This window comes from Ictidomys tridecemlineatus, chromosome 4, assembly GCF_052094955.1.
Source record: "Ictidomys tridecemlineatus isolate mIctTri1 chromosome 4, mIctTri1.hap1, whole genome shotgun sequence".
In the NCBI taxonomy this organism is placed as follows: domain Eukaryota; kingdom Metazoa; phylum Chordata; class Mammalia; order Rodentia; family Sciuridae; genus Ictidomys; species Ictidomys tridecemlineatus.
In genome coordinates, this window is record NC_135480.1 from 16,433,199 (window position 1) to 16,447,934 (window position 14,736).

At 34.3% G+C, this 14,736-nt stretch overlaps 1 protein-coding gene across 1 annotated transcript; it reads left to right on the forward strand.

Moving 5' to 3' along the window:
• The first annotated feature begins 256 nt into the window (after positions 1-256).
• LOC101966114 (olfactory receptor 10AG1) lies at positions 257-1,213 on the forward strand. The gene has a single exon (XM_005342570.2). It carries the CDS (start codon positions 257-259, stop codon positions 1,211-1,213), a length of 957 nt encoding a protein of 318 aa, XP_005342627.1.
• The last annotated feature ends 13,523 nt before the right edge of the window (positions 1,214-14,736 follow it).

Genomic DNA, 14,736 nt, shown 5'->3' on the forward strand with positions numbered 1-14,736 from the left:
TACTGCTGTCTTGTTTTACGTTTTTTGTTAGTCACTTGATCATAACCTTTATTACAAGCAGAAACAGAAATTAAAATTATTCTTTTTATATTGTGGAAATTTAGGATATTGAGTTTGAAATATATCACTGAACATACAAAGCACTTAAACACAATTGAATGTCTCTTCCGTGTCAGTAGACTGGCCATTATTACTATGGCCACCGAGCCTGGTGGATTGAAGTGACTTCTACATCTTGAAATCCTTGTGTTCATAAATGGAGTCTACAGGACAAAATCCTCCACAAAGGAATCACACTACACTGGTGGAATTTATCTTCCTTGGTTTTTCGGATATTCCTAATATACAAGAGTTTCTTTTTGGGTTGTTTCTGATAATCTATATAATTATCCTGATGGGAAATAGCCTCATTATCATAATAACCCATGTTGAGCCTTCCCTCCAGACCCCCATGTATTTTTTTCTTGGGAATTTTTCCTTTTTGGAAATATGTTATGTGTCAGTCATTGTCCCAAGATTATTAACAGACCTCTGTAGACAAAGCAGAAATATTTCCTTTGTCGCTTGTGCTACACAAATGTACTTCTTTCTGGTCTTTGGAGCTACTGAGTGCTTTATCCTGACTGCAATGGCGTATGACAGGTATGTTGCCATTTGTAGCCCCCTGCTCTATCCCATCATCATGAACCATAGGCTGTGTATCCAATTGGCCACAGGCTGTTGGGTCAGTGGGATCCCAGTACACATGGGGTTCACCTACTTGATCTTCTCCCTACCTTTCTGTGGCCCTAACCAGCTGAATCACTTTTTTTGTGACATACCTCCTGTGCTTACACTGGCCTGTGGGGACACTCTTGTGATTGAGATGTTAATTTATGTGATTACTCTTCTGGTTGTCACTATTCCTTTTATATTGATACTTGGATCTTATGTAAGAATAATCTCCACCATCCTAAAGCTACCATCAGCAACTGGGCGACGAAAGGCCTTCTCCACCTGTTCTTCCCACCTCATGGTTGTGGCTTTATTCTTCGGATCAGGCATCATTACGTATTTGAGACCAAAGTCTAGTCATTCAGCAGGAACGGACAAATTCCTTTCTCTTTTCTATACTATTGTGACACCCATGTTTAATCCGATGATATATTGTTTAAGAAACAAAGATTTTATGGTGGCACTGAAAAAACTGCATCTCAAATGGATTGTGTTATGACTCATAAAACATAAATCCATCAAATGTGTTCTTATTCATCACAGTCTCTATAAGTTAATTTGGCTTAGAACTTTGATTTATTTTGAATTAATATTATTGTATTTTTTATCCTATGTGAACTCAACTCTGCTTCTATTTTCAAATAGTAGATTAATCCCCAAACTAATATTTTCTTATGAGTAACAAGCAGCCACCTTAAAAACTTGATCCAATATAATGAAGTATCTGTAATAACATATTGGATTCATCAAAGATTATTCCTATTACTGCTATTGTTATTTGTAAGAGTCCAGAATAATATCTACATTTTATTTTTCAGAAAAAAGATTATTCATCTTTATATATCTAGAGTCCAGTGTATTGTCTGGAATATAATATTATTTAATTAAATTTGTTAGATTGAAAGATTACTAATAAATAAGAAAGTTTTTAACTATAAATGCTTTATATACTCATGGTCAATATATTGCTTTATAATTAGTGAAGGAGGTTTATATAAAGAAAGAACCATCAGGATCTAATGGCAGTATGTCTGTAAAAGAAAATTGGTAAAGAAAAATAAAAATCTCAGTCTTAAAAGTGTCCCCACAGGCCATTGTAAGCACTGGAGGTATGTCACAAAAAAGCAATTCAACTAGTTAGGGCCACAGAAAACCAGAGAGAAGATCAAGTAGATGAACCCCATGTGTACTGGAATTCCAATGACCCAATTCAATTTTAAAGAAAATTGATATTTGACCTGCTTTTCTTAGTGATTTATGAAGAATATTTGCCAAAATAGGAAAAGAGGATGATTAGTATGTAGCTAGGTGGGTTCAATGTGTTTCATTCCTGAGGAGAAACACTTACCTGTCAGCTAGTGGTCATTTCTGGACAATTATGAACTTTCCTCACAGAAGCAGGCTTCTTAAACACATAGAAGACACAAACTAAAAAAATAACAACTTTACTGGTGGCCCTAATGAGAAGGAAGGGTCTGAACGAGAAGAATAATATCTTCTCATTTATTAAGGAAAAAGATTCACCACTGTGTAAGCACAGGAGCCAGTAATTATTACAGGACTTGGGGAAGGCTGCTTCTGTGGTAAAGTATGAGTGTGTCTAAATTATGTCAAGACCAAGTCTGCACCATGTAAGTGCATTCTCTTGAGACACAGAAAGAGTCAGGCTACTTCTAATGGTGCCCTGCCTCATTTCAATAAAGCTGGAAAACTGTCCCAGAACAAGTGACCACATCTGTTTTTTCAATAGAAAGTATCAGGGACACAAAAGCCTTAGAAGATACCAGGAAGGCTAGTTGAAATAGATCCAGCAATTCCTCCACCGGACCCCTGATGTAAATGTGTCCCTTCATCTTGATTCCTGCTTGACTTACTAAGTCCTTTACAGGTGTTCAATGGCAACACACACAGTGTGAAACAACATAGAGAAAACGATTTTGGCAGACCTCCAGGAAAATCAAATCCTTGTTTATTAATATTCAAAATGCAACCACAGCTCTCATAATTTAGGGATAGGTCCTTTTTTTACCCCATTTAAATTCATTTAAAAAAATTTTCTTATTCAGTAGCTACCACCTTTAATGGTGCTCTACTTTGTTAGTAGTCTACAACTCACATGTTTGTTGGCCTTTTTCTTTACATCCTACTTCTAAATCTGGAATTTTCTCTCTTATTGTCTGTTTACATTGCCTTTTTGGCATTCTATTCAGAGATTAAAGACCCAAGAGACAACATAATAGTGTCTAGCAATCACTAGGGCACCTCAATTTTGAAAAAAAAGTTCACACCAGACCAACTTATAGACTGCTTCCTACCTCTGAAGTGATTGCTTTGAGATCAATTTCAGTCACATTAAAGTCCAGGGACAAAGCAAAGCAACTAATGTGGGTGCATACATACATATATACACACAGTATCCTCAGAAGTGAACAGTCTCATATATTGATGAAAATGGAAGGAAAGAAAAAGAGAAATAAAGAGTGGGAGGAAGAAAGAGATAAATAAAAAACATTGGTTTCCTAGTCTCTAAGCTATGAAAAAAAATAGATTACTGCCATTTATAAGTGACCAGATCTAAGATATTTCATTTTAGCAGCTTGAATAGACTGGGATAATGGTGACAATGAGTATTTAAATTTTGAAACATTTGTTTTGAAAAATAAACTATATTTTAGGGGAAGAGATTTTTTTTTCTTCAAGAAATGAAAATAATCTAACATTTCATCGTTTTTCACTTAAATATCCTTAGTCATATCTTTTGCAGCCATCCTGGCCTCCTGAGGCTGGAGCCTCTTAAACTCCCTCTACTTCCTCCTCTGCCTACCCCTTTCTTCCCACAGACATTCACGCATTTTACAACTCACCTTTCTAGGTTTCATTCAAATGTCATTTATTCAGTGAGATCTTTCCCAAAGTTCAGGGGTTCACATGGTATCTTAAATGTTATCACTAAATATAGCATGTTATGTATTTCTTATATTGCTTATTATCAGTTTTCTTCACTAGAATTTAAATAAACACCATGAGGAAAGGAGCCTTTGCTGATATTTTTAGTGTTCTGCATTCCCATTTAAAACGTGCCTGTGATATAGTAAAGGCTAAAAGATACTTATTGAACACAAGAAAAAGTGAACAAAGTTTGCATCTATTCCTAGAGAGAAAAACCATGTTCTTTTCATCTTAAATAGGGCATATATTTTCTACTATTTTTTTTGGAGGGACTTTTTTTGGGGAGGTGGTACTGGGGACTGACTTTAGGAACACTTGATCACTGAGCCACATCCCAGCCCTATTTTGCATTTTATTTAGAGACAGAGTCTTACTGAGTTACTTAGTCCCTCACTTTTCATGGGACTGTCTTTGAATTCAAGATTCTCTTGCCTCCGCCTCCTGAGCCACTGTGATCACAAGCATGTGCTACTGAGCCCACCTGGAGAGATATTTGAGAGAGGCACTTAGCATTATTAGATTAAAAAAAATTATAAAAACTAGGTCACATGTTTAAAAAGCACTTTCTCTTTTAGATATCCAGGTATAAGTTTCTAATTTTACTAATCAGAGAAAATGTGATGCAACTAACACATGCATATAGATTCTTATATAATACAAATGCATTTTCTTTACTAGTGATATTAATGACAATATTTTTTTAAAGACATTATGTTATAGAATAGTTTAGGCCAACAGTAAATTTGGTAAAATTGAGGAAAAGGAGCAGAGATTTCCTATACAGTACCCCCTTCTACACATTAAAGCATGTCCCATTATCAACAGCATCACCAGAGCAGTATATTTCTTAACAATTGTGAGCTTCAGTGGATATATCATTAACACCAACAGTATATCATTCACAGTGTCATTCATTCATGGTGTTATGCATTTTTTATGGGGGGCAGGGTTGAAAAAATGTATAGTGACCTGTATTCACCTTTATATCATCATCTGAAGTACTTTCACCACCTTCAGAATCCTCTGTACTCTGCCTGTTCATCCCTTCTTCCCCTTGTCCAGTGGAAACCATTAATCATTTCAGTGTCTCTATCATTTGCTCTTTTATAGGATGTCATATATTTGGAATCATACAACATGCAGTTTTACCACATTCTTTATTTCACTCAATGATAACATTTTCCCCCATGTCTTTTTATAACTTAACCGCTGATTTTTTCTTATTACAGTAACAATATTACACTTTCTCTATTTTACCACAATTTATTTATTCATTTGTTTGCAAAAGAGTCTCTTGATCAAGTTGACATTTTAAAAATTGTGAATAAATATGCTAGATATTCTGTAAACATCCATGCATAGGATTCTTTGTGGACAAAAGTTTTTAGTTACTGGGGGTAAATATAGAGGAACATGATTGATGGACTCTATAGTAAGTGCATGGTAAGGTATTTTGGATACCTGCAGTGAGTGCATGAGCAGCCTATTGGTTTATATTCTCATCAGCACTTGGTGCTATCAGTGTTCTATATTTTGACCATTATTATAGGTATATAATGGTATCTTTTTGTTGTTCTAACTTAGATTTCACTAATGACCTTTTGATATGGAGCATCTTTTATACGTTTACTTAACATTCTCTTTTGAGGGGCTTGCTATAGTTTTCATCAGATTTTAATCCGTTTTATTACTTATTGTTGAGTCTAAAGGGTACCTCATGCATTTTGAAAAACAGTTTATCAAGTATATCTTTGAAAATATCCTCCATAAGTGACATGGGTTCTCAGGTTCTAGTGCGTTCAGGTCCCTGGGTAAGGGTCACAAAATAACTGGGACACAGGGGATGCAGAGCCAAGGCAGCAATTGCAACTGCATGCTGAGCTTTATTTGCATGTTTCTTTTATATTTTTCTTCTAACAAAGCAAGCAATTCTTCAGTAACACTTCATCCACATAGCCCAAATATCATGCCTCAGCGGGTACACAGAGCTAAATTCAAGTTGTTCCTGTTCTTTTTGATAAGTACCCTCCCAAAGTTCTTTGTAGACATTATCTAATCCCCGAATGTACTGTTCCCAGGTCCAGTATGCAGAAAGCTTCTTCCTCTAGGCCAAACCATGCAGAAGCTTGTGTCTTGTGATAAGGGGAAGAGGACTTTTCCTCCTCCTAGCGAGGCATGCCTTCAGCTGACCTAAATCACAGCCACAGCTTCTTGCAAAGTGTCAGGCTGAGGGAGCTAAACTCTGCACACTTAAACCCCAACAGGTTCTCAGGTTCTTGATACATCTTATTCAGAGCCAAAATTTACTGTTGATAAAGTACAGGGTTTTTAAAATTTTTTAATTTGTTATATATGACAAAAGGATGCATTACAATTCATATAACACATACACAGCACAATTTTTCTTATCTCTGGTTGTACACAAAGGAGAGTCACATCCTTCATGTCTTTATACATGTACTTAGGGTAATGATGACCATCGCATGTCGCCATCTTTCCTACCTCTGTGCCCCTTCTCAGTTTACCCTTTTCTTTCATGGATCTTCTATTTAGCTTTTCTGTACCTAAAAACTAATTGGCAAACCCTATTTCATCTTGATTTATTCTATGCTATCTTCTAAGGATTTGATAGTTTTGCTTTACATTTTGGTCCAACATGCATTTGAGTTAACATTTATGAAGGATATGAAAAGTGTATACATTCTTTTTCATTTTGTTTTTAACCTGGGAATGGCCAGTTCTTGCAGTAAGATTCTGTGAGAAGATAATCTTTGCTCCATTTTACTGTCTTTTCAAAGATCACACTACATTTTCAACTATATTTTGGTGGGTCTATTCTTGGGCTTCCAATTCTATCCCATCAATGAATCTGTGGATCTCATCACTAATACCACACACCATTGAGATAATGTATCTTCACAGTAAGTCTTGACATACCTGTCTTCCATTCTCTTTGACTGTCTCAAAATTATTGTCCAAAAATAATATTGATAAGGAAATTCATGAGCAACTACATCATTTCCACAAAAAATGTAACTTGAAATCCAAAAGAAAACTTTGTATTGCTGCTTGCCATTGATATATCAATGACAGTTTTCTTCTAGAAATCTAACTGTGAACTCATTTTTTTTTCTTCAAACAGGGAACTATGTTGTTCAATTCTGGAGCATGTGCTCAGCAGAGATGAGGCCTTTAGTTCAATTCCCAACACTGAAAAACAAAATTGGGTTGTATTTTGCTTAAATTAGAGTTTCATTTCTCTTTGCATTTTTGAGAATGGTGTTTTTGAGGATATTTTCTTCCTTAAATTAATTTCATTAGCATTAATTCAGCATCTTATTAGCACTTAATTTATGTGGGGAATTATGGTGGTCAAGGACAAAGACCAACCAAAGTTTGTGGACTAAATTATGCATACTCACATATATGCAAGATGCTGCATTCACACACATAATCCTTGGTGATAAACAATGTTTAGATGACAAGTATCAACAAACTGACAAGAAATTGTTTAGATTGCCAAAATACTTGACACAGACTTCATCCAGCAAAGAGTTCACAAAACTTTTCTTAAATTACACAAGTAGTAAATACATTTGCCTTTTTTCCCCAATATTATGTAAGTACTTATATTTCTAGTTAGGATATAACCATTTCAAAATGGAAAAGGCAATATTATCTGACCAAGGCTTAGCCAAAACAAACAAACAACAAACAAACAAACAAACAAAAAACACAAAAGAAAGGAAAAGCAGATATTCCAATAAATAGCAACAACAAGAGATAATTTATTGTACTAAAATAACTATAGTATGCTTTGAAATACAATGTTTTAGCTTTTTCATTGCAGTTACAAAAAGTTCTGACATGAATAATGTAGAGGGAGAAAAGTTTATTTTGACTCATAGTTTAAGAGTTTAAGATCAAGATCCGCTGACTCCATAGCTTTGGGCCTAAGAAGAGGCCGAATATCATGGTGGAAGAAAACATTTCAAAACATAAGTCAGGAAGTAGAGTGAGATCTAAGCTTGCCAGAGACAATAAACAAAATAACCTACAGGCATGGCCCCAGTGACCTACCTCCTCCAGCCACAACCTGTCTCCAGATACCACCCAGTTAATCCATATCAGGAAATCAGTCCACTGATTCGATCACAACTCTCATAATCAAATCTTTTTATCTCTGAACATTCTTACAAATATATCTTACAAATATGTTTTGGGGATACCAAATATGCAAATCATAACATCCTTTCCCTGGCTTCCCAAAATTTTATGCCCATCTTACAATACAAAATACATTTAGTCCATTTTCAGGAGTCTTCATAGTCTGAACACTTCAAGTGTTTCCCAAAAGTTCTAACCATAATTTAATCTGAGCCTCAAAGCAAACTCTCAGAAGTGAAAGTTAAGATCAAAAGCAATTACAGGTATTCAAAATATAATGGTGCACAGTAAATGCTTCTATTCCACAGGGAAGAACTAGGGGTAAAGAAAGAAGAAAGAAGGTATGGGAACAAAGCAAAATTGAAAATACACCTGGGCAAAACTGTCTTGTGGTTCCTCTTCCAACATTTAGGGCTCAAGGCATCATAATGTTCTCTCCAAAGGATTATATAGCTCTACCCTGTGGTTTTGGTGGTTGCAGATCTCCTGGCCTCTCTTCACTTGTTTCTGCTCAATTCCTACAGCTGTCCTCAGCAGACATCCCAAGCTGCTCTTGTCTCTTACTCTCAGGTTCTCTGCTGCAGCTGCAGCTTCCTTTCCAAATCTTCACATATCACCCTCTCAGGGGAAACCCTCTGGATCTATCACCCTGCTACACTTTGCCTGACCTCGAAGCCTTTTTTTTTCATATCTCAATGGAAGCTTCTAGGACCACCTAATGTATCTTGCATTCCTATAGATCCAGCCCCACATGATAAATGCACAAGGTCTGCACCCATTTTGAGCAATATCAAAGTCTTCTGGGACCATAGCTGCAAAGTTAGCTGAACACAGTGGAATAACATTGTTGATCCCTTGTGCATGGAGAGAGTCCCCATGATCTCTTTTTAAAGGAATTTTTACTTTTATATCCTTGAGCCTGTGATGAATATGTTCTTGCTAATGCCTGAAATGCTCTCAATCCATCTTCTCTATTATTTCTGGGTTACAACTTGCATAATCCAATTATCTCACCCCTGAATGTTCTTATATCATCTTGCACATAAGCATTTATGAGACACCACATATCCAAACAAAATATAATGTCATGAGCAGTCATTGTACTTGATTAAGTGTTTTCATGAAAAGTTAACAATATAAACTCACTCTTTAAAAGGAATATATGAAAGTAGAAACATGGGAGAAGGGTATCTTCTTTCATTCATGGAGAAATACTAGCACCAGAATAAGACTTCCACAATGAACAAAGATAAAAAAGGACAAATTACGTGAGAAAACTAGTTCAAGCGCTGGATGTGAGTTATAAAATACTGTGATTCTGAGAGATTTTTTTTTCTATTGTTACATTACAAATTACCATAATCTTATTAGCCAAAAATGTGCTCTCCCCCACAATGTATCTAACATGTCAATTTCTGATAGACCATAGTCTAAACATTGTTTAGCTAGGTCCTCTGTTTCAGGCCCCCAGACTGCACAGTCAAGGTGTTGGCCAGGGCAGCATACTCATCCCAGTTCTTCTAGGGGAAGATTCAGTTAGGTGGAGAGAATTCAACTTCTTTCAGTTGCATGCCTCAAGTTTTCAACTTCTTCCTAGCTTTTGACTGGAAGCACTTCTCAGTTTCTTGGGGCTGCATTCTGATACTTGCAACATGGGTTTCTCAGTGAAGGCAACCTCCTCTAGAGTTTGCTTCTTCAAGCCAACATGGACAATGGAGACTTCTACCAAGATGGTTTTTGCAGTGTTATGTAATGGAATCTTTAAACATAATCACACAAATGCTATTTCCATTATCATATGGTTGGAATAGATTCACGTTTTATTACCTCTGATTTTCAAATGAATTTGAGTGAACAAAACTTGAGTACCAGGATGCAAGAATCACAGAGCCCAACTTAGGAGTTCTCAGAAAGCTAATCTTCTGATCATGCTAACTTCTACCTAAGAAGATTTTCACAGCCAGCCAAACAGCCAACTGTTTAAATTATTAATAACCTTCCATTGGACCATCATACCCAAGTAAGTCAAATGAGTAGCTAGAGTCAATTAAGCAATTTGTTTATGTTGCTTCTCGTTAAGCTTTGAAGTCCCATTGTCATGGTACTAGAGGGGAGCTCTGAGAACTGCTTTTGGTTTTGAATTGTTTGATTCATAAATCGCTCTTCTCATTCAAACTCCATAAATTTATTTTGACTTCAGTTTTTCTTTAACAGTGGAAAATATCAATGTACATATTCCTCTAAACTTCATTAGAATGAACATAAAGAAAACTTCATCTGTACACATCAATATGAAAAAAAATGACTACTTAAATAATAGCATGAGTCGAAGTTTATCACATTAAGATGTATGATATGATGCCACCACCTAAAGGGTACAATATGAGCACAGGGAAATACACTGTTACGAGATCAATACCTTTTTGAAGTGTGAGATGTAAGATATTGAGGATGAAAAGGAAAAGCAGAAGGAAAGCCTCACTTTCAAGGATGTAGACTAAATAGGTCTGATTTTAATGCTACTCAAACTTTGAAAACTTAAGGATATATACATATTGATAATTTTTCAGATCTGACATAATCACTGAATGATGAATAAAGTGCTATATGTAAAAAGACAGAAAAATAAAATAGAAGAGCAATGAATTAGCTTAAAAAATTGACAGAAAAGAAAAGAAAAACAAAAAAGAGGAAATAAATAGAAAATTATAGTAAATATTAATGACCTTTATTTTCACAGACTAAGCATTCAAGTTAAAAGGTAGACAATAAAGCAGAAAAATATTATAACTATACTATATGTGGTGACATTGAACTAAACTTTAATAGACAATATGGACATAAAATATATGCCACTAGAGGAATAAAAATGCTACATATTTTCCAAACAGGTTTAAAATATTATTTTGGTTGTGTGATATTGGAAAGATTATAGAAGGTAACAACATTAACAAAATTACCTATATATTTAGTACAGCAAATAAAGTCCCTTCTGTTTCTCCTACTGATATTTTTTTCCTACTTTCTTTACCACAGGAATGCTCAGTACTTTACTCCACTGGTTTTGAGACCCCATAACAATCACAGTGTGTTTGGTTGATTTCAGTGTGTTTGGTTGAGTATTCTGGGAAAATTGTCCCAGTGATTACATTTCTGAAAACCCACTCCAGAAACAGATTTGCATGCCAGAGATCTGTGATTAAATCATCTGTGGTTCCTGATTACTAGTGATTTCAGGATTGGGGGGCATTTACAGCACTTGGCCATGAGACCCCAAGAAAAATGAACTTAAAGATGGCCACCAAGATTAAGAAAAGTTTTGGCATTTTTCATGTTGTCCTCAACAACTTCAAAGTTTCCAGGAACTACTGCATGGAAATATTAAATTTATCACTCTGTTATGAGGAAAACAAAGCAAGAACTAGAAAAAAATAAAGAAATATGAAATGTATATATACAGTAGATTGAGAATATAAAGCAGATAATCATCAAAAATAAAATCAATGTCACAAATATCAAAGGAAACTGCTGGAAGCAAGAATGCAAAAATAGTAAAAATAGCACCTAAAAAAATTCTCCAGTGGTATCATGTAATATTTACAGTATACCTTGTTTCCTTACTCTCTCCAGAAATATACATATTTTCATTCGGTCATAATAATGTTTTCCAGCTTTCTATATATAGCACTTTATTTATAATTCAGTGATTATGTTGGATCTGAAAAATTATCAATATGAAAACTTAAGTTTTCAAAGTTTGAGTAGCATTAAAATTAGACCTCTTATTATACATCCTTGACAAGGGATGCTTTCCTTCTGCTTGCTTCTTCCTTTTCATTCTTTTTTGTGGAATCTCTCCAACTGAAGGAATGTTATCGTATGTGTGGAAAGGAAAATATGGTATGTCTTTTTTTAATCCTCACTAGAAGTCTAATGTCAGAAATATCCTGGTTCTCACTATATGTATGTTGTACATTTTGATGTAATTTTCCTATGAACATCATGCAGTTTTATCCCAGTGATAGATGCCAAAATTCAGTCACAAAGTTCCCACTGGTACCTGCTGTCTTGCTAAGTATTATCCTTGAAATCACTGGAGAAGACAGGGAAAGTTATCTAGAGTTAGAAAACCCTAATCATCTTTTGTTAACTGATGTCCAGTTCTAGCTCCCTTGGGATGGAGATTGGGGGTGCTTTGTCTATGCTATTAGGATTTTAAAAGCACCTATCATTTCCAAATTCCAGTGTAGAAATTCCAGAAAGAGCTGAAAGGGAGCAGTATTCTATGGCTAAGCAAAGGAATAGAGGATGAAACTTGGAGAAGCCTTCTCCTGACAGCATAGGTAACAGGAAGGGGCATAACCTTCATAAAATAACACCATCACAGAAACAATAACCTACTGACATGGAAACAAAACTTAATGGAGAGTAAAGAAGTCAACAGAGGTTAGAAATTCTATCTTCATGTTTGGAATGGCTTTCTCCACAAAGAAAAATGGAGAAGAGTGAAATTAAAAATTCCTAAATGATTGAAGTTTGAAACGAGAGAGAAGCATTTTAAAATTTTATAGATAATATTTGGTTTTAGTTTTTTTTATAAGGTTCATTAATGAACTATTTTTTTTCTTTTAGGGTCTCCCATGGTGCCTGAGAAAATATCATAATTTGAATATAGTATTTTAGTTTCTTTAAGAATTGCAGAGCTGGGGCTGTAACTCAGTGGCAGAGCATTTACCTAGCAAATCTGAGGCACTGGGTTCAGTCCTCAGCAGCACATAAAAAAATAAATAAATAAAATAAAGGTATTGTGTTCATCTATAACTAAAAAAACAAAAATTAAAAAAGATACAATTGCTTTTGTCTACAATTTGTCCACAACCATAAATTTCCACTGCTACAAAAAAAAAAAAATGAGTATCCCTCAAAGATGAGAAATAGGCTGAGCATGTTCAGATGATGTCATCAAGAGCCATCATTTGCTAACCATTTCTACCCACAAATATTAGGTCATAATAGACAATTAGGATAATCTCTTCTAGGACATGTATGTTGACTACATTTGAGAAAAACAATAGTGTGTGAAATTTTATTCCATGGAGAGCCATCAGGAAAGTCTAATCTGCTATGGAGCAAATGTTTTGAAAACACACCAAATTAATTATAAACATGGGCAGTCAGATAACAATTTATATGTAGCAAGGGAGATGAGATATCCCCATTGGAAAGAAGTGACTATTTCTAATATAAAGAGCACTAACCATTTCAAAGGCACATGGAGCTCTTCTTTAAAAATGATATAGCTCTCAATCTATTTAAATATTTACAAAATATAAGAAATTCAATGAAAAGGAGGCTACTTTGGCAAAACTGAAAAGGTAAACTGCTTATATGTTGATATTCTATCTTTTAGGACTACTAATTTGAAGATAACAATTCAATAAATAATATCAAGCATTTAGATTATAAATAATATCTTGGTATTAAAATGAATCCACTATTTGTTTGTCCCTGTAGTTATTTTATTTTCTGAGGTAAAGAGTTAAATGACTATTTTCCAAGAATATGAAATATGTTAATTCATAATTTATTTGTTCTTAATAATTATAATATTAATTTTTATTTTAAAAATATGAAAACTAAAATTAAAGAATGTTGCATTGAATATAATGATTAAGTATGGGATTTAATGTTGATAATAAAAATTTGTTGCTATTAAAAATAAACTCATTCCTATTTCTTTGGAAATTTCTGTTATGGGAAATATAAAACAAATATTTCTTTTAAAATGTAAATTCATGCAACTCATAAGCAACAATTTAATGGATTTGACCCATGTCCTATCATTGCTTTTGTTATTCCAATTAAATAAGACCATAAATCTGGCAAGAGTTGGACACAGTATATAAGTGCATTTGCTAAACTTTCTATATATTTTTTGATGTGGTCCATGGGAATATTTAATTTGGGCTTAAGAGAAATGAAGACAGTAAAATATGATAGGATTAAAAATGAGTAAAATTCCAAAAGTTTTGTGGTTTTTAGCAAAAAACATCTGTATGTACCTGGCAAAGAGATTGTAATTTTTCTCATTGAAAATTAAAGTTTATGCTTCTAGAGTCTCACTGTATTTTTAATTACCTCTCTTATTTTATGGAAAACAACTGATTCTCATGGAAAATAACTGATTCTCATGGTAATTTCTACTTTTAACTTAATTAAAAATCATATATAGGGTAACATAGTAGAGCAGAGTCTTGCCTATATTCTTCCAAAAAAAAAAAAATTTGGATCACACAAGGTAATATCAAGTGCAGAAAATATTTGTGAATTTGTGGATGAGAACTCCAAGGACCAATACATGAATGTGTTGTCAGATGTCACAGGACAGAATGTGGTATGGGCTAGACTGATTGGAAGAGGTTTTAAGAAAGCTAATTAGCCTAATAGTTAATTGAGTTGGGAATTGCACTTGGCTCTAGATACACTTGATGTTTTTGATCTCACAGTAGTGTGTATGTGGAGTACATTTCTGCTTCACAAATATTCCCATGTACCTATGTAGTAATTATTTTTCTCCCTGAGGTAAAGAAAAGGGAGGAGTTATGATACATACAGGTAATTCAGATTGTCTTAGGTAAGCAAACTGGCAGATATTAATTTTTACATTATAGATCCAAAGCCTTTGATAAATATGAGATAATTAAGACTTTTTAAGGAAACAATATGAAACTAAAACAGGAAGAAGAAAATGTTTCAAGCTGGCAAAAACACAGAAAATGTCCTAAAGTCAATTTTATTTTAAAACAATAAGATTCCCGATTAAGACAATATTTTATTTTCAGGAATATCAGAAAATAATCAATACAAACTATAACAGAGCCAGATGCACTGATACATGAGGGAGGC